The 21,209-nt window shown below is 41.9% G+C and overlaps 2 protein-coding genes across 2 annotated transcripts; both read left to right on the top strand.

Moving 5' to 3' along the window:
* Nucleotides 1–122: 122 nt before the first annotated feature.
* LOC125802481 (uncharacterized) lies at nucleotides 123–2,238 on the top strand. The gene is made up of 2 exons (XM_049480682.1): nucleotides 123–322; nucleotides 1,118–2,238. Exon 2 carries the CDS (start codon nucleotides 1,118–1,120, stop codon nucleotides 1,715–1,717), a length of 600 nt encoding a protein of 199 aa, XP_049336639.1. The 5' UTR covers nucleotides 123–322; the 3' UTR covers nucleotides 1,718–2,238.
* A 10,875-nt stretch (nucleotides 2,239–13,113) lies between these two features.
* crabp2a (cellular retinoic acid binding protein 2, a) lies at nucleotides 13,114–19,654 on the top strand. Its single transcript, XM_022663530.2, has 4 exons — nucleotides 13,114–13,414; nucleotides 15,899–16,077; nucleotides 17,124–17,240; nucleotides 17,899–19,654. The coding sequence occupies exons 1-4, from the start codon at nucleotides 13,129–13,131 to the stop codon at nucleotides 17,947–17,949; spliced, it is 633 nt and encodes a 210-aa protein (XP_022519251.1). The 5' UTR covers nucleotides 13,114–13,128; the 3' UTR covers nucleotides 17,950–19,654.
* The last annotated feature ends 1,555 nt before the right edge of the window (nucleotides 19,655–21,209 follow it).

Below are 21,209 nucleotides of genomic sequence, written 5' to 3'. Positions count from 1 at the left end.
CAGCCCCACTGCTGTATATATACTGTAACCTGAGCTGTGCTGCTATTGGCTGACTGCTGGAAAGGGACAGGAGTACAGGCCAATCAGAGTGAGGCCTGGAGCGAGCTCACCGTTAAGCCTACACACTCACACACACACCAAACACACACTCACACACACACTCACACACACACCAAACACACAGTGCTGGAGAAGGTCTGCACGTGTCAGACTCACTGCAGGATGAAGATGCAGGTCTGAACCTCCTGAACAAAGAACTGAAACCCAGCCTGCAGAACCTGAACCTCACCTGGAACAACCACTCCACACACTGCAAGCTCTGGTAAAGTCTCTGTGTGTGTGTGTGTGTGTGTGTAATAGAGTTAATAACTACTAGTACTAGTTCTATTTTCACTACTGCTACTCTGTTACTCTAATATATCATTAGTTTTTACACTATTTATACTGCTACTATTTCTACTTTCTACTGCTGCTATTTTATTGCTATTCGTATTTCTACTTCTACTCCTCCCACTTCTTACTGCTAAAACTTTCAGTACTGATATCAATGCAAACACTGTTTTTTTAATTAATAATATTACCAAGTACCACAACACTACTGTTATTAATGCACCTTTACAACTGCTGCTACAATTACTACTCATCTCTAACGTATTAACCTATTCCTACCACAGTGCTACTATAAATACTATTATAAGTACTAATGCTACTACAGTTAATAGTACTGTCATTACTAGTATTGCTACTGTTGGTAATTAGTACTATTAATTAACTGCTACTGCTAAACTAATGTCACTGCTATCACATTTCCTACCACCACTACTACTATCACAACTATATCCACTCCGTGTGTTACTAACTGTACTGTGATAAACACTCACAGTCCTGCTGCTGTTACTCTCCACTTCAGCTGACTCTCATTTAGCCAGCAAACACAGGCCAACATACCCACTATATTTAGCTCCTGTTTAGAGAGAGGGGGGAGGGAGAGATAGATGGTGAAAGAGTAAGAGACAGAGTGAGAATAATAGTGAGTGAGTGAGAAAGAGTGAAAGAGAGTGAGTAAGAGAGAGAGGTGGTAGAGTAACTGTGTGTGTGGTCTCCTCTGGTTGAGTAGATGTTGAGGATGGAGGTCCTGGTGCTGGTCCTGGTGCTGATGGGCGTCTCGGTGTCGGGCGCGGTGGAGGGGAACCCCAGGCCCTGCATGCGGGCGAAGCACAACAACGCCCACAACGTCTTCCTGAAGCGCCACCTGCCGGACGGGGTGCCCCTGCAGACTCTGGACCAGAACCTGTGGGGGGCGCTGCTGAGGCAGATTAAGACTTGCGGGAGGCCGACGCAGTCCTTCTTCCACTCCAGCCAGAGGGCGCTGGTGAGCAGCGTGTGCACGCGCTCCGGCGGGAAGGCGCTCTCCGGTAACCTGTGCATCAGCAAGCAGCCGTTTAACTTCGTGACGGTCCGGCTGGACGTGGACGAGGGAACGTGTGGAATCCGGAGCGTCCGGAACGAGACCAAGCACATCATCCTCGGCTGCGATGAGATCGGGAACGCCTGCCAGCCCGTCCACTTCGAGGGGAACCCGACCAGCAGAGTGCCCAACAACAACCTGCCGGACTGCGGCGACGGTTCCGCCGGGGGGTCGGGGTCCAGACTGGTCCTCCACCACACCCTCCTGATCTCCACCCTCAGCGTGATCGCTTCTCTTATCTGGTGCTGAACATGATAAATACGGCAGCTTTTAACCAGAAAACAGGACTTTGATGTTTTTTTTCATCCATTTAAACTCAAACGGATCTAACTGATACAAATTTATATTAAAAAGCTTTATTTGGGAATACAGCATCAGCAGCAGCTCGAAAAGAGGCGGAGTCTGACTTCACATGTATCGGAGGAGGCATGTGCTGGTCTTCTTCACCCTCCTGGTGTTGGAGCATCACTAGTGATAGGGGGAGTCCTAGTGAGTGGGTTGGGTAATTGGCCGTGCAAAATTGGGGAGAAAATGAGAAAAAATTGAAATAAAATTATATATAAAAAAAAGCTTCTCTTCTGTGTGTGAGGCGTTGTGTTATGACGAATTTTGTAGCGTAGCACTGCTGATATGTTTTTCATTATATTTTTGCTGTATATGACTGTTTATGTTGGAATTAAATTAATTATTTAATTAAGTAATTAATTCCCAAATGAATTTCTTATTTTTCTGTCTGAGTAGGGCTGAGTATTAAAATGAGATACCAAAAAGGATTTTTGTTTTTTTTAGGTTACAATTTAGAAAAAGGTATTGAAAAAAGTATCTATTGGATATCGGTATTGAATTTAAAGTATTGTATCAGTATCAAATATTTTTTAAATATACCCATCCCTAATTATAAATGAATATATCAAAATAACAAAATAAATGCTTGTGTTTAATAAGTAAAAATTATTAAACATGAATATGTTAAAGAAATTCTTCTTCTTGTTTTTCTGAATATGTCCAAATAAAATATTGTTGTTGGTTTTAAAAAATAATAATAATAATAATATCAAAGGCTTATATTACTAGGATTTTTACAAAATATGTAACAAAAAATCAGTTTTTTTCCAAACTGTTGAAATAATATTAAAATATGTTGAAGTGTGCATAATAATTAAATAATTACTTGTTATCATGAAATCTTTACTTAATATATATGAACAGTATATAACAGATGTCTGAAAAATTGGTAAATGCTTGTTTTCCTGAGATCATGACGAAATACGAAGGGACATGTTGTTTTAATGAGATGAGGTGTTGCTCAGGTCGGTGGAGGTGATGTTACCTACAGGTAGACACTCTGTGATCTGCAGATGTTTCCTCCTGCAGTTTCACTGCTGTTTAAAATAAGTCCTCAATTTCACACAGATGGAGAAAGTTTGGTCTAGAAAAAGTTTAACTGAAAGCAGAAGAAGAACAGAGATGTGTGATCATCAGACTGACTAACACTAAATAAACTTCAGAAAACATTGTTTTCATTCGTAATAATAAACAGTTTATAATCTCAATGTAATAATGATAGTAATGTATAATATGCATTAAGAAGTTTGTGTTACACCAAATCAGAAAAGTTTGGGACAGTATAGAAATTCTATTCAGATAAATAATTTATTTAGATTTTTTTTGTTTGCAGACAGTTTAAACCAATGATATGTTGTGTTCCCAGTCTTTATCTGTTTCTACCCATTTTATTTATTAATATACAGTGAGGAAAATAAGTATTTGAACACCCTGCGACTCTGCAAGTTCTCCCACTTAGAAATCATGGAGGCTCTGAAATGTTCAGGTCCACTGTGTGAGACATAAGCTAAAAAAAACATGGAAATCACAATGTATGATTTTTTAAATAATTTATTTGTGTTACTGCTGCAAATAAGAATTTGAAACCCTGCCAATCAGCAACAATTCTGACCCTCAAAGACCTGTTAGTCCGCCTCTAAAAACTCCACCTCCACTGAGGTCATTAGCTGCATAAAGACACCTGTCCCCCCCCCAAACAATCAGTAAGACTCCAGCTACTAACATGGCTATGAGCCGCCCAAAGACCCCAGAGACTAAACTGTAGACCACCACAGGACTGGAAAGAGCTATGCGGCTATTTCCAAGCAGCTTGATGAAAAAAGATCAACTGTTGGAGAAATTATTATTATTAGAAAACAGAAGAAGCTAAACATGACTCTTAATCTCCCTCAGACTGGAGCTCCATGCAGGATCTCACCTCGTGGCGAATCAATAATCCTGAGAAATATGAAAAATCAGCCCAGAACTACACGGGAGGAGCTGCTCAATGACCTGAAGAGAACTGGCACCACTGTGTCCAGGGTTACTGTGGGTAAAATACACTAAAACATTATAGTTTAATGTTCTGCACGGCACGGAAGTTTCCCCTGATTAAATCAGCACACGTCCAGCCCGTCTTCAGTTTAACCAGGACCATTAAGATGATCCAGAGGAGTCATGGGAGAAAGTTCTGTGGTCAGATAAGACAAAAATAGAGCTTTTTGGTCTTAATCCCACTTCCGTGTTTGAAGGATGAAGAATGATGAATAACATCCCAAAAACACCATCCCTACTGTGAAGCACGGGGGTGGAAGCATCATGCTTTGGGGGTGTTTTTCTGCACGTGGGACAGAATGACTGCGCTGTATTAAGGAGATGGATGACCGGGGACATGTATTTTGAGATTTTGGGGAACAACCTTCTTCCCTCAGTTAGAGCATTGAAGATGGGTCGTGGCTGGATTTTCCAACATGACAATGACCCAAAGCACACAGCCAGGATGACCAAGGAGTGGTTCTGTAAGAAGCATAACAAGGTCCTGGAGTGGCCTCCATTCTCCAGATCTAAACCCTATAGAAAATCTCTGGAGGAGCTCTCAGCGATCAGCCCAGAAACCAGAAGATCTGTGTGGAAGAATGAGCCAAAATCTCTGCTGCAGTGTTTAGTGCAAACCTGTTGAAAAACTACAATAAACGTTTCATCTCTGTAATTGCAAACAAAGGCTACTGTACCAAATATTAACAGAGATTTTTACAGGTGTTTAAATAATTATTTGCAGCAGTAAAACACAAATACATTATAAAAAAAAAGCATACATTCTGATATCTAGATTTTTTTTTAGATTATGTCTCTCACAGTGGACTGAGAGTCTAAATTTACCCATTCTCATCCCCTCTTCATCCTCATCCTCACCACCATCCTCATCCTCACCAGCATTCTCATCCCCTCTTCATCCCCATCCTCATCCTCACCATCATCCTCACCACCATTCTCATCCCCTCTTCTTTCTCATCCTCACCACCATTCTCATCCCCTCTTCTTTCTCATCCTCACCACCATTCTCATCCCCTCTTCTTTCTCATCCTCACCACCATTCTCATCCCCTCTTCTTTCTCATCCTCACCACCATCCCCAGCACCATTAATACCCTCAGTAACAGAAGCTGCTGCTCTCTCTTCCGCCGCTAGGTGTCTCCAGCGCTCTAAAGACGGTCAGGCCTGAGTGATTCTAACTGTGGAGCAGAAACGATTCCAGGCTTTTAATCTGTGTTTACTAAACTCTGCTGTTCTTTTCTTCTTTTTGAAGATCTTTAATTCATCTCTTCCATTTCTTTCACCCCTTATTCACCTCTCACCTTCCTAAATCCCCCTCCATGTGCCTCTATTGTACTGCGAGGGGCAGGAATGCGCAGCCTTTCACTGAAAGAATTTCACCCTGTAAGTCATTTTTCCTCCTGAATTCCCGATCTGTTCTGATATCGCTTCCACCAGTGTGGCCCTGTGTTCCCCTGCGGGCCGGTCCGGTTCAGTTCCAGCCTGCTGAACTTTACTATAGTAGAATAGTGTGATTTAGCACTGGAGCAAACTTCTACATTAAGCCCTGCTATCACAATCCTGAGAGACCCTCAACCAGAACATTGAAAACGTTTACAGTTATTTAGGCAGAAAATAATACTTTAAATATTTATATAAAAGCTGTAAACTCTTAGCATTGGATAAACAAGATATTAATGATGTGGCTGTTTCTGATTTCAGCAAACCTGCTGCTTGGTCCCTGACTGGGTTCGGCTCTACAGCGCACTTAAATGTGCCGTATTGGAACATACAGAAATGCCTTCACAAAAATATTATTATTCCTAAAGTATTTAAAACGTTGTATTTAAAATGTAAAAACACAGAAGATAGTTTACGTCTATTTAAATATGATTTAGTGCACTAGTAGAAAATAACAGCAGATCATGTGGATCAAACATTTTCCTTAATGTTGCATTAAACTAAATCTTCTACTGAAAAGGCAACTTTTGAATTGACTATTGTTGTTTAGTGCACTCAGTCACTGAACTCCAGTGTGAACCTAAACCAAACTAAATATATTAAATATACAACATACAGAGTAACACACACATGGATCTTGGTTCAGACGTTGGGCTTCAGGTGTGGAAACGTCCTTATAGATCAACACATCCTTATATCGACTTCCACTGAAGGTTCAGAGGGTTCTGTTCCCAGTAAAGCTGCTGTGTTTGAGAGCCGGTCAGAACTCAGGACTGACCTCGGGTCAGAACACCGGGACCCGGGTGGAGCTCTCTGAGGGAAAAGAGAGGAAGAGGAGAGCAGGGAGGAAGAATGAGTGCAGAGTGAAGAGCTATAAAGCTGCAGATGGGTGGAGAAAAGCTGGTCCAGGCCTTTACTGAGAGGTTCTGTCCCGAAGAGAACCGAGCGAATTGAAAGTCTGTGTGTAAACTGAAGGTGAGAACCAGAGAATATCCCACTAGGTAATTATTATTACATGAATCACTTTATTCTTTCTGTTTATTTCTTGTGTTTGGTTCCTTTGTTCCTCTGTTCTGGTACTGTATGATGGAAGGACCTGATTCCTCTCTCTGTCTCTCTCTCTCTCTCTCTCTCTGTCCTGTCTCTCTCTCTCTCCTGTTCTATCAGTGTGTTTTTCTGTATTTGCATTTCCTCTTTTCCTCACAGCTCTTCCTCCTCTCAGCTGCAGGTGTTTATACTGCAGACTCTGATCAGATCTGATCACTGGAGGCTGAGAGAGAGCAGACTGCCAAACACTGCAATCCCCCCCCACACACACACACACACACTCACACACACACACTCACACACACACACACACACACACACACACACACACACTGATGTATCACTGACTGACCTCAGTCTGTACTAAGTTTAACACTTATTTAATACTCTGTTCCTCTGTATTCATTTCTACTGGCATTAATTATATAGACCTTTGATAATTATAAACACAGTACTAATACTACTAATACTACACAGTACTAATTATAAACACAGTACTAATACTGCTAATACTACACCGTACTAATTATAAACACAGTACTAATACTACTAATACTACACAGTACTAATTATAAACACAGTACTAATACTACTAATACTACACCGTACTAATTATAAACACAGTACTAATACTACTAATACTACACCGTACTAATTATAAACACAGTACTAATCAGAGACTGTAAAAAAAGATGGACACCGTGCCGCCGTTCCCATTCAATCAATGAAAACGAAGCTAAAATCTTCCTCCATGTTGGCGAGCCTGAAACCAGAGTCTGCGCAGTAGAGACCAGAGGAGGGAGAAAGACTGTGGAGAGACCGCCTACTCATTTAAATAACCCCGCCCCTGAGGGCTGCCTCGAGGTCACAGGCTGCAGGGCGGAGCTGACGGTCTGTTATTGGTCCCGCCCATAACCAGCCCTTTTACAATAACCACACCTTTTTGAATAGAGTTGAATAATGTTTTAAAAACGAATTATGTGTGGATATAAAAATGTAACAATATAAGCAGAGGTTACACTAGTTGCTGCATTTAAATAATGGAGGTAGAATTACAGTATATTAGAAAAAAACGTGATTAAAAGTTGTTCTGTTTTGTCATTGAAACCTATGGGGATGGGTGGGGTTACACAGCTTTCTGCAACCGAACAGCAGGGGGCGCCCGACCTGTGGTGGCTTCACTTTAGAGAGACGATGCTCTGTCCAGCTATATACAGTCTATGGTATTAATTCTATAATATTATATACTGTGCCATAGTGCTAACTCTGTGGAATTGTTGGAGCGTAGTACAGTATGAGACACTTTATTGGTGATACACTTTATCATCTGTCTCATCTCTTCCTTATAAGGAGAATATTGATATGATACACAACGATATTATAAACATAATGTATTTTTATGTACACACACCTACACACACACTCACACACACACACACACACACACACCTACACACACACACATACACAATGAGCTGATGTTTATCTGAAAGTCTCTTTGAGCTGTGGGGTGTTTTGCATGTTTTATGGATGGGTGGTATATGTGGTATCTGTGGTGGATGCTGTGATTGAAGTGAGAGGAGTATAAAGGGTTTATGGCGGTATTGTTAAAGAGACAGTAACAAAGAGCCTCAGGCCACAGCCCCGCCCACAGCCCCACCCACTGCATTTACTCAGCACAAGTGTGGTGTAGATATGTGTGTGTGTGTGTGTGTGAGAGAGTGTATACTTTCTCACTCTCTCGTAATAAACGAGTGTGGTAATTGCAGACACAGAGGGAAAAAAGAAAGACTGGAACAAACATCTGGATTAAACTCACACCACATGTTGAGTGTTTCTCTCTCACACACACACACACACAGGTTTGGTTTTATACCTTATAAAAATGCACTGGGTTGCATTTGCTGTATAAACTGGATAGAATCAGAGACTCAGTGATGAGGTCAGTTATAAAATTAAACTCTGAGTGAAAGAATTCATTTATAGAGAATTCAGACCCAAAATTAACTAACAACACATGAGCAAAAATCCCCTTCAGAGAGAGAGAGAGAGAGAGAAAGAGATGGCGAGAGAGAGAGAGAGAGAGAGAGAGAGAGAGAGAGATGGTGAGAGATGAAGAGAGAGAGAGATGGAGAGAGAGAGAGAGAGAGAGAGATGGTGAGAGATGAAGAGAGAGAGAGAGATGGAGAGAGAGAGAGAGAGATGGATGCAGAGATTGTTAAATTGGTGTAAATAGGGATCAGATGGCTGCAGTAGGTCTGCAGGTCAGCTTCAGTATCTCGGCTGGTATGACTCTAAACTCAGAGCTGCTCAACAGAAAAAGGTGTTGTTTTTGGTGTGTGTGTGTGTGTGTGTGTGTGTTGCCTCGGGGCACTAGGAAAAGAACAGAGGGAAGTAATTTGGAAGATAAGACTACAGCTACAACTTCCTCACCTTCAACAGTAGTGAACAGAACCTTTGGAGTGATGATTTTGCCCGTCTTGCTCGGTGTAGATGACATACGCAGGCTGCAGGGTAGACTCTTGTGTTGGTTTAAAGGAGATAAGACCTACACTTTAAATATATTGTGGTCTGATTTTTTAGGTTATGTGCCCTTTAAACCCATCCAGAGGGAGGGAGAGGGGTAGACGGGTCAGCGCCATGTGAGGAATGGAGAGGTTCAAGAAGAAACTGCAGCGGAGCAGCTGAGTTTAAAATAAGCTCGGTATCAAATTTTAGTTTAATTTAGGACTGGACTGTCCCTCATGCTTTTCATCTGCCCATTAGAACAGTGAAAGTCCAGAGTGTGTACACGAGTGTGTGTGTGTGTGGTCTGTTTGTACAGTCGTGTGAAACAATGGTCCTCATTACTTAGTTTTAAAAGCAGTTTATTTAGTTTTATTAGTTTAGTTTTGTAAATAAACTCTCTCTACACTGTTCAGGTCAAGCTCAAATATAAGTGTAATTAAATTTATTCATAGAGCTTCTCATCCAGTGTCCTAATTTAACTTTATGTTATGAACGTAATTGCAAATGTATTTGTTCAAAAACATTAGCACAGGAAACAGTGTGTCTAATGTGTGTGTGTGATTGTTTTTGAATCTTTGTATTGTGTTTTTGGTCTGATTAGTATTTTATTACATACACTGATTCACTCTTTAGTTTAGGGGGTAAATGACAGGACAGAACTGTAGTGGATCCACATCCTCAACCGTGTCGGAGGGATAGAGGACAGTTCTGATTGGCTCATTCTGGAGAGCTGGAGAGTGTATCTGATCACTTAGCTCAGCATTTAGCTAATAGTTATAGCTGAAAGTTATAGTATTTTATTCTGTATCTTCTATTTATCAGTGAAATCACTCAGTGCTGCAGATGCTGTTTTTTCTCTGTAGTGATTTCTCTCTGCTCTCTCTCTCTTTTCACTTTTACTCTATCTCTCTCTCACTTTCTCATTTTGTTGAGTTCAGAACAAAACAATGAAAAATGACCCAACCGCTTCTCTCCAACCCTAACCCCCCCCCCGCCTCCACCCCAGCATCTCTCCCTCTCACAGTAAGAGTGTGTGTGTGTGTGTGTGTGTGTGTGTGTGTGAGAGAGAGAGTGTGTGTGTGGAATGCAGTCACAGCCTCACAAAAGAACAAAAGATATGAGGGAGGGAGAGAAAGTGTGTGAGGTGAATTGGAACAGAAGAAAAGTGGTGCTGGGTGTTTGGAGCACCAGGGTGTTTGGGGGGGCAGGGTGGTGTTTTGGGGGTGGGTGGTGTTTTTTTTGGGGGGGGGGGTGTATGGGGACGGGGTTGTTGGTCATTAAGTGCAGGATATAAATTCTTTAAGTATGACCGCTGGGCTCAGTCTGCAACACAGAAACTGAAATTAACAACAGAGCAAAATGCAGTTACGCATGACCAGCTGCACAACTCCCATAATTCACCTCCACCCACTATCATACTCTCACTACAACTCCCATAATTCACCTCCACCCACTATCATACTCTCACTACAACTCCCATAATTCACCTCCACCCACTATCATACTCTCACTACAACTCCCATAATTCACCTCCACCCACTATCATACTCTCACTACAACTCCCATAATTCACCTGCACCCACTATCAGCCCTCACTACAACTCCCATAATTCACCTGCACCCACTATCAGCCCTCACTACAACTCCCATAATTCACCTGCACCCACTATCAGCCCACACTACAACTCCCATAATTCACCTGCACCCACTATCAGCCTATCAGAAAAGGAAGGACAGTGTATCCACCAGAGGATCTTCTGTTTATAACAAATGAGTGACATGATGAAGATCTGGTCAGGTGATCTTCTGATGGAGAAGCGCCGCAGTGGATTAAATGTGATAAAACACGACTGTAAACTGTTAACTCCACGCCCTGTAGAATCTAAAGACCCCAGAAGATCTTCTTACAGCCGGATTCTCCTCTGATACACTAAAGTATCTCTATAATCTCTGCAGTAAAGGGTAACGGATCACCCGGGGAGACGGGCGGATGAGCAGGCAGTGAGCAGATGGAGATGAAGATAAGAAAGTTGGAGCGAGAGATGGAACCACTGATACCTGAGAGCAGTGACTCGCTGTCAGTCGTCTGACGAGGAAGAACCAGTGTAGACATGAAGCTGTGTTGTGTAAACTCAGACAGACCTGTGCTATCAGCTCTATCAGCTCTATCAGCTCTATCAGCTACAGCACTCGTAACAGCAGCAACTTTCAGCCGGCTGAACATCTGAGCCGGGTGTGTGTAGACTCCACTCTGTACCGTTAGCTCTGTGTGTGGGCTATCGTCAGGAACAGGCCTGATGTCTCCTGGGTAACTCACACAGACAGCGGAACTCCATCCATCAAAAGTCAATGTTTAACGATCCCATTCGTGCAGCCAACATCCATCATCTCCATCTCCACGGCCTTCAGCTTCTTCAGCTTTATTAGTGTCCACTGAACCCTCCTCCACCTCGGCTGTAACAGTGCTTTATTGAGAGTCGCGCTCCCACAACCCGCGATGAATAAACCTGAGCAGAATTTAGATACGAAAATTCCGTCTAAAATAAACATCTTCTGAGAGAACCGTGCAGAACCGTGACGAGACAGCAGGTTCAGACTAGCTACTGAACACCACACACATTAAACCATGTGTTGCAAAATATAATGATGTAATTTGAACTATATGCATCATTTCAAGAGAGATAAAAGGACATGACAGCATGAGAGGAGCTCAAAGAACACTAATCTATACAGGTTTAATTAGTAAAAAATCGTTAGCCTACGACTAGCTAACTTGTAATATGGCTGGAAAAATATGTTTGACAGAAAGGAGGTATAAATATTGTATATAAAAACTATATATTAAATGAATGATATTTATAGCTTTACAGCAGACAGGAACAATCCTTCTTAACTTTCCTGCTGGACAAGTCAGCTCTTGGGTTCAGAAGGTCTTTTGATGTTGATGGTTAAAAGTTGATCACTTAGATAATTCTATTCTATACTGATAATCCAGCTGATAATCCAGCTCTAGATCATCATAGTTTATTCTGTAATTGATTTCAGACCTGAAGGAATTTCTGAAACTTTACTGAGATCTGTTTTAAACTCAGGAGGAGATTAAAGTCTGCTTCATCTCTCTATCTGATTTCCATGTATATTTTAGGAGAGACTACAGATACTGAGGAGATATGCTGTTAGAGCATTGTGCCCTGGGGGGGGTTGACCATTCATTATTCACCCCTCCCTCAGCTACCGCTCCACTTCCACTCCAGCAGCAGGAGGCCTCACATCACCCCACCCTCCACCTCCCTGCCTCCCACCCCACCTCCTCTACTGCCCCGTCACTGCCCCCACCTCCTCTACTGCCCCGTCACTGCTGCATGTTTAATAGTCTGACTCTCCTCTTAAACACTGATGTTCTGCTTTCAGACTCTCCTCCCTACAGCTGATCCACCCTGTAAATAAAGTAAAATCAGAGACAGAAGATCTGAATCAGCTGATGCTCCTTTCGTCCTTCATCATTAGTAGAAACAGGACTGATGCTGTTGGTTGGTTGTTTCCGATGTGTTTAAACCTCCAGCAGCACTGCTGCATCTGATCCACTCACTGTACCATCTTAACACACACTAACACCTCATACACCACCACCATGATTATCACTGCTAATCACTGCTGTATCTGATCCACTCACTGTACCAGCTCAACACACACTAACACCTCATACACCACCACCATGCTAATCACTGCTGTATCTGATCCACTCACTGTACCAGCTCAACACTCACTAACACCTCATACACCACCACCATGCTAATCAGTGCTAATCACTGCTGTATCTGATCCACTCACTGTACCACCAGCTCAACACTCACTAACACCTCATACACCACCACCATGCTAATCACTGCTAATCACTGCTGTATCTGATCCACTCACTGTACCACCAGCTCAACACTCACTAACACCTCATACACCACCACCATGCTAATCACTGCTGTATCTGATCCACTCACTGTACCAGCTCAACACTCACTAACACCTCATACACCACCACCATGCTAATCAGTACTGAATTTTGTTTGTATATTTAAGAATTTAGATTAAAAAAACATTAATTATTTAATGGGAATTAGTAATGGGAAGTGCAAACACACACAGACACACGCACTCATACACACATACACAGAAACGCACACACACACTCATACACACAAACGCACACACGCATACACACACTCACACGGGGCGTTTCTGGTGGGCGGGGCTATTTGCTATCTGTCTCGAGGGTTTCCCCCCCAGCACCTCATGCACAGTCCGCCACCGCGCGCGCGCATAAACCGGTCCGTCCTCACGCGGGATCCGTCCGAGACCCACCGACCTGCACGCGGCCAGAGAGGAGCAGCAGCGCGCGCGGGGCGAGTTACCCCAATTATCCCAAAGGGAGCGGAGCGCGGAGACACCGAGCGCACGCGCACAGTCCCGGCCAGGAAGGTCAGAGTAGCGCGCGCCATGGACCGCAAAATCCCCGACTTTTCTGGAACCTGGAAGATGAAGAGCTCCGAGAACTTTGAGGAGCTGCTAAAAGCGCTGGGTAAAGAACCTCACCAATATCTCACCATCTCTTTACCAACATTTCACCAACATCTCATTACCACCTCACAACCACCCCAACCTCACCAACATCTCACCACGACCTCACAACCACCACCCTCCACCTCACCATCACTTCACCAACATCTCACCACCACCATTTCATCACCGCCCTCCACCTCACCACCTCACCCTCACCACCACCAGGTCCGGGTTTTGGGACGAGGTGAGGATGCTCCACAGATCAGTACCGTGTTTTTTATACCTGTCTGACCTGAACCTGATATTAAACACAAAACCTCAGGTTTTATTTTTCAGAGTGTTCCTAATCTACTGGCAGTATCTGAACATGTAGTGTCTCTGACTCAGTCTATCTATAACTCACCCTGTTCCTCTCTCAGCCTGTACCCTATCTATATCTATGTGTGTGTGTGTGTGAGTGTGGGTGTGTGCATCATACACACACTCAGGTCTTGAGTTTCAGATAAGAGATGTGTTTATTACACACTAATAATAACATACATTACATTAATAAACTTATTATAAACCTCAGATTTATTATAATCCTCCTCCTCATTCTCTCCTCCTTCTCCCCCTCTCCTTTCACGTACACTCACACACACATTTTAGTATTTTTTACTGGCTTTTATGCTCATGTTCATTGTATTGTGTCTTATATTGGATTATATTTGTTGAAAGGCTTGTGTGATTGTATTGTATTGCCAATACAGCCGGATGCAATCTTGGGTAGCCCAAGAAAAATTTCCCCTGTGGGGGACAATAAAGTAAAGTCTAAGTCTAAGTCTAAGTCTACACTCACACATACAAACACAACCAACAGTGTTATCGTAGGGTTCAGAGAGATATTTTTACACTGTCTGCCATTTGTGCATGGTTGTTCTGTGTGTGTGTGTGTGTGTGTGTGTGTGTATAGGAGAGTTATTTGGACCTCCTCTTACAACAGAAACTCAAAATCAACTGTCAGTTTGTTTGCATGTCTCCATTTATATGTGTGTGTGTATGTGTTTACCCATGGTGACAGGTGTGAATGTGTGTGAAATTTATCTCGACACACACACACACACACAGACTCACAGGAGTGTAACGGTACACAGTCACGGCTCAGTACACTCTGTGATTCAGTCTCACGGTTCAGTGCGATTTTATTACTGCAGAAAAAAAATCAACAAAACTGTTTCATTTTATTTCAGATTTTATTTTTATTTCAAACACTGATGACTAAACACTTCACTCAGTAGAATGTACACCTCTCTCTCTTTCTGTTTTTTTATGCTGGTTCATGAGAAGAACACCCATCCAACTGTTAAACACGGGGGTGGGTGGATCATGTTTGGGCTTGTGATGCAGCCAGTGGCACAGGACCATTATCACTAATAAAGGGAGGAGTGGATTTATTTAAATACCAAAAACAGCAGACATAAAACAATACTAAAGATAAAAAGAGGCAGAGCTTCTATAGCAACGTACCATCTAGCAACGATCATGAACACACCTCAGAATAATCCGCACTGAACTGGAAACACAGACACAATACTTTAACTTGTAACTCATTAATAATAATTTATTACTGCCAGAACTGTGTGTGTGTGTATGTGTGTGTGTAGTGTGTGTGTGTGTGTGTGTGTGTGTGTATGTGTGTGTGTAGTGTGTGTGTGTGTGTGTGTGTGTGTATGTGTGTGTGTGTGTGTGTATGTGTGTGTGTGTATGTGTGTGTGTGTGTATGTGTGTGTGTGTGTGTGTGTGTGTGTGTGTATGTGTGTGTGTGTGTGTGTGTGTATGTGTGTGTGTGTGTGTGTATGTGTGTGTGTATGTGTATGTGTGTGTGTGTGTATGTGTGTGTATGTGTATGTGTGTGTGTGTGTATGTGTGTGTATGTGTGTGTGTGTGTGTGTGTGTATGTGTATGTGTGTGTGTGTGTGTGTGTGTGTGTGTATGTGTGTGTGTGTGTGTGTGTGTGTGTGTGTGCTACTGGTGATGATGGGATAAGAGGAGGATAAATATGCTGGTCCAGAATTGAATCTGATTTTGAGGGTCCAGACTGAGACTCATTTTTAAACATCTGATTATAATCACATTTCACACCGCCTCAAAATCCGATTGATTTCATGTGGATTCTGACTGTCCAGCCTATATAAAAAAATTCATCTGGATACAAAATATTAGATATGAGCTACAGTCTGAACATGTAACTGCAATTCTAGAATGGGCCACATGCACTGGCTAGCATGGAGCATCCACTAGAAATTCATACTGGGTTATAATAACATCTTCTTGTTAATCACATGAATGCTGGAGCTATCTCTGCTCAGGCGAGGCCCCGCCCCGTCTGGGAATGATGGACAGCCTGTCAGCAGCTTTAGTGAAAGCTAATTTTGTGGACGGCAAACATGTCCGCTGATGTGTTTACATAGCACACACCCTGTGTACTTATACTCTCATTGTGTGTGTGTGTGTGTGATCTAAGGTGTAAACGTGATGCTTCGTAAAATCGCTGTGGCGGCGGCTTCAAAGCCATCAGTGGAGATCACACAGGACGGAGAGACGCTGTCCATCAAAACCTCCACTTCTGTTCGGACCACCCACGTCACCTTCACCGTGGGACAGGAGTTTAACGAGGCCACTGTGGACGGACGACCCTGCACGGTACACACACACTATACACAAACACACACATTATACACACACACACATACACACACATTTTAGTGTGTAGGGTATTACAGTCTGTCAGAATGAGCGTGTTGTGAATCATATGAACATTATAGAGCATTATAGAGCGCCCCCTACGCTTCCTGTAGTGTTTTGAGCGTGTGAATTATATGAACATTATAGAGCATTATAGAGCGCCCCCTACGCTTCCTGTAGTGTATTGCAGTCTGTCAGAATGAGTGTGTGGATCATATGAACATTATAGAGCGTTATAGAGCGCCCCCTATGCTTCCTGTAGTGTATTACAGTCTGTCAGAATGAGCGTGTTGTGAATCATATGAACATTATAGAGCATTAAAGAGCGCCCCCTACGCTTCCTGTAGTGTATTACAGTCTGTCAGAATGAGTGTGTGGATCATATGAACATTATAGAGCATTATAGAGCGCCCCCTACGCTTCCTGTAGTGTATTACAGTCTGTCAGAATGAGCGTGTGGATCATATGAACATTATAGAGCATTATAGAGTGCCCCCTACGCTTCCTGTAGTGAATTACATTCTGTCAGAATGAGCGTGTGGATCATATGAACATTATAGAGCATTAAAGAGCGCCCCCTACGCTTCCTGTAGTGTATTACAGTCTGTCAGAATGAGCGTGTGGATCATATGAACATTATAGAGCATTATAGAGCACTCCTGGTTATGGGTTCATCAGCACAGGACTAAATCCAGATGTAATTGATCAGCCAGGACACGTCCAGAGTCTGAAATATGTTGGTTTAGATTTACACTAAAGTTATTATGAGGCTCCAATGAGGCTGACAAATGATTTCTAATGTGATTTCTAAAATGTAAAAAAAACCCTACAATCAGTGCCCTTCCCTCCGCCCCCTCCTGCCCTGCTCTGCCCACCGCCCCCCACCAACCCCCCCTGCCCCCCCCTGCCCCGCATGAACCGCCTGACCGCCTGCAACATTAGGAAGTCTGTTAGCACAGCAGTCTCATGATGAAGTGTGTAATCCTCATTTACCCTCCGTGCAGAGTCTTCCTCGTTGGGAGACAGACAGGAAGATCAGCTGTGAACAGACCCTACAGAAGGGGGAGGGGCCAAAGACTTCCTGGACCAGAGAGATGACAAATGATGGCGAACTCATCCTGGTAAATCATTGGCTGTTATTCTTGTATTAATAATAAAATAAAGTAAATTGAAAAGAGAATTATTATAGTGTAACATAGTAACATGAAGAGGTTTCTCCATGAGTTCTAAAACTTTTAAAGATACATATTTATATTGCCTAAATTGTTTACAAAGCAGGTAAAATAAGCCCATATTTGTTCTTTTTGGTTATATTTAATATAAGTGTTTCTTCTGTGTGTCAGTGTGAACAACAGAACCACATGCAATTTGGTAATACAAATTAGATCAGAGGAAAAAAGAGAATTGAAGGGAAATGCATAAAAGTTCAATTAGAAAACTTGTATTGCAACGGTTTTTCTTAAAAAATGGCCAATCATGGCCACAAGAAAAACTTACAGGCGAAAGTAACGTGAATAGCGTGTTCTTTTACAGTGAGCTGGAATACGTTCGGCTGCTGATACTGGAACTGCTGGACAAGTGTTTAGGGCGTAACCTGTTCAGATCATTGCAGCATGTAGATCACATTAAAAAAATAAACACTCTGAAACACACTTTGGATTTGGTGACAGATTGAGTTGGGGCACTTTTACCTGCTGTGTGAACGTAGATCTCACACTACATCTCTTTAATCTGATGAATCAAATCTAACTGTTCTCCTTACTTAAACCCTTCTTACAGACGATGACGGCAGACGATGTGGTGTGTACCAGAGTTTATATCAGAGAGTGAACGCCTGAACAGAACGAGGGAGGAACGGACGTCATATAACCCTGCCTAGGTCGACACTTTCTGGAAAATCGGGATACGCATGTTTATGTTAGCCTTAGCGTCTGAATTATTCTCAGATATGTATATTATATACCTCCAGCAATCCCTCTAACTGACCAAATGCAGGATATCAGAACATCAGAATCTCACCGGTTCCACCTGTAAAATCTCACCTGGCTTTGTTTTACTTTGTTTTGTCATAAAAATTAAGGTGCAAGTAGCCAATTAATGGTCAAATATGAATTATTATAGACCAGCAAGAAATGTTAAAATATGTACCCATGCCCAGGTTATGTAAATTAGCTTTTCTGCTTTAGACAGGGGGGTCTCTGTGTTTGTTTCTGAAGATCCACCAAAACTGAAGACAAACAAGCAGTCCAGTAACAAAAACAGAGTGTTAGAATTAGCTGTCCTAATGTTTTAAGGGAATAATTTGGTTAACAATTAAATTTACACAGTTTCTCTGCTTCACGCCTGTGTAGTGGATTACAGAATGTTTGTCTAAAGTTTGGTTAGTTTAGCGCTGGAGCTACGAGACTATGAACCAGGTCGGTTATAGCTCTCACCCGGAACTGTGTACTACACCGTTAACTACACCATTAACTACACTATTAACTACTCCATTAACTACACTATTAACTACACCATTAACTACTCCATTAACTACACTATTAACTACTCCATTAACTACACTATTAACTACACCATTAACTACTCCATTAACTACACTATTAACTACTCCATTAACTACACTATTAACTACACCATTAACTACTCCATTAACTACACTATTAACTACACTATTAACTACACCATTAAATACACTAATAACTACACTATTCACTACACTATTGACTACATTATTAACTAATTTTAATAGTGTGGGCTTGGCAGGAAAGAACACAAAGTATTAAAATACTACACAGTTCTCTAGATACAAATGTACCATAAACATCTACTAAGCTAGCAGCTAAGCATTCATGACTTGTTAGCAGCATTAGCCATGTAGCTCCAGTGTGAGTCAAGGCTTAAGTTTGAGTTATAGATATAAACCAAAGATTCATATTTTACTAATCAAATATGACCTGAGTGCCTGCTAACAAAACTCAGAGCAGAAAGCTTGAGAGCATCGTGTTATCATTTTTGCTAGAATCTCTGTTAGCATTCGCTGAGTCTGGGCCACATTCTCTGAGACATAAGTGGTTAAATTTGTACTCTAGACTCTGAAGCACTTTTTTTCCGCTGGTCTGCAGAATCTTCAGGCTGAATCTGGATCCAGAGCGCAGATATTTGCAAAGATCCAGTTCTGTTATTCTAAACTCCAGTCTGACAGGGCTGCTCTCTGGAACAGTAAAATCAGGTTTTATCACAGTCAAATCATAACATTGGGAGTGTATTTAGTGATTATCGTTGCGATTATGGAGGCGAGGGGGTGGTGGTTATGTGTATTATTATCCTGTATTACACCTATAGTGCTGTTAATCATTCTGTCACTGTCCTTTTTTCCATTACTGTCCACCAACAACACTTCCTTTTTACGTGGAGGTTTTGTATATATAAGGTTCTTGCTGTCGTGCCTTTTATTATGTGTCTTTTCTATAACTGTGGTTGTTTGTATTGAACCATACCTGTGCTTGCACAATAAAAATAAATGTTCTTGGTATAACAGTGAGTTCTGTGTGGTTACACAAGCCCACGTTAAACGCAGCCAAAGGTTTCTAAAGAATACACAAAAAAAATAACCCTTTCTGAGATGTTTTAGTATGATGAAAATATAGTTTACTGTTATGAACAAAACTAGTTCTATCAAGGGATTAAAAAATATTTTTATTAAGGAAGTATTTTTAATTGCACAATTCGACTACAATGAATATTAGCTGAGAAGCAAATCGAATAACTGACTTAAATTTTCTCTAAAATTTCTCTTTTTTTAGATGTTTAATATTCCTGCATCTTTAGGTCAAAACTATAACCTGAATGAAACAAAATACATTAACAGTCCTTTAAACTTCTGAACTACGTCTCAAACACAGTCTGTGTGAAGCTGCAATCAGTCAACATCCTGTAATTATATATTTCCCTCTTAACATAATTTTTGATGACCTGGATATTGTGTTTATTTTCTTCTATTTATGCAGAGAATTTTTAACAGGGCGCTTTTCTGTTTACCCCTACTTCCCACTCACACACAGTAGACTTACTATTAGCAGACCAATACCAATGTATTTTATTGAGATTTTAAATGATAAACAAACACAAAGTAGCTCATAATTATGAAGTGGAATGAAAATGATACACGGTTTTAAAAGCTCAGTAGCTGAAGCTCAGCCAGGTTGGTTGGAGAGTGTCTGTGTCAGTTTGAGTGAATTATGGTCGTGTCTTTGTAGGTTTGTAGCAACAGATATATAAAATACTTTTTCAGATTCATGTTTGGATGATAGATGATTGGAAGATGGTTATTTAACCTAACCTTGCTTTAAACTTCTTCTCCACAACTTTATCTCTGATCTGTCTGGTGAGTTTCTTGATGATGCTGTTTGTTCACTAGTGTTCACTAACAAACCACCGTCTTTGCAGAACAGCTGTATTTATACTGAGACTAAATTACACACAGCTGGATTAACTCTAATAACTCATTAACTAATTAAGTGACTTCTGAAGGCAATGGTTGTACCTCCTCCAGACCTGCACCACACCTCCTCCAGACCTGCACCACACCTCCAGATCTCCTGACCTCCTCCAGACCTGCAACACATGCTTACCCTGTCTGGTCTGGAGGAGATGTGGGTTTAAGGGGTTAACTTGGCCTTAACTTCTCTGCATTTACAGCTCCTTCTTCATTAAACACATCTGCTGTCAATCACCTTCCTAATCCCACTGGCATTTCCTGCCCCCCACTGCTCAGTCTGATCACTGGCTGATCCAGAGTGAGAGTTTCTGTTACTGTGGTATAGAGACTGTGTTACCGTGGTGTATAGGCTGTGTTAGCGTGGTGTATAGGCTGTGTCACCGTGGTGTAGAGACTGTGTTACCGTGGTGTAGAGGCTGTGTTAGCGTGGTGTAGAGGCTGTGTTAGCGTGGTGTATAGGCTGTGGCACCGTGGTGTAGAGACTGTGTTAGCGTGGTGTATAGGCTGTGTTGGCATGGTGTAGAGACTGTGTTAGTGTGGTGTATAGGCTGTGTTAGCGTGGTGTATAGGCTGTGTCACCGTGGTGTAGAGA

Source organism: Astyanax mexicanus, chromosome 6 (assembly GCF_023375975.1).
Source record: "Astyanax mexicanus isolate ESR-SI-001 chromosome 6, AstMex3_surface, whole genome shotgun sequence".
Taxonomy (NCBI): domain Eukaryota; kingdom Metazoa; phylum Chordata; class Actinopteri; order Characiformes; family Acestrorhamphidae; genus Astyanax; species Astyanax mexicanus.
Note: the sequence above shows the minus strand (reverse complement) of the source record. Positions and strands in the feature narration are given on the sequence as shown.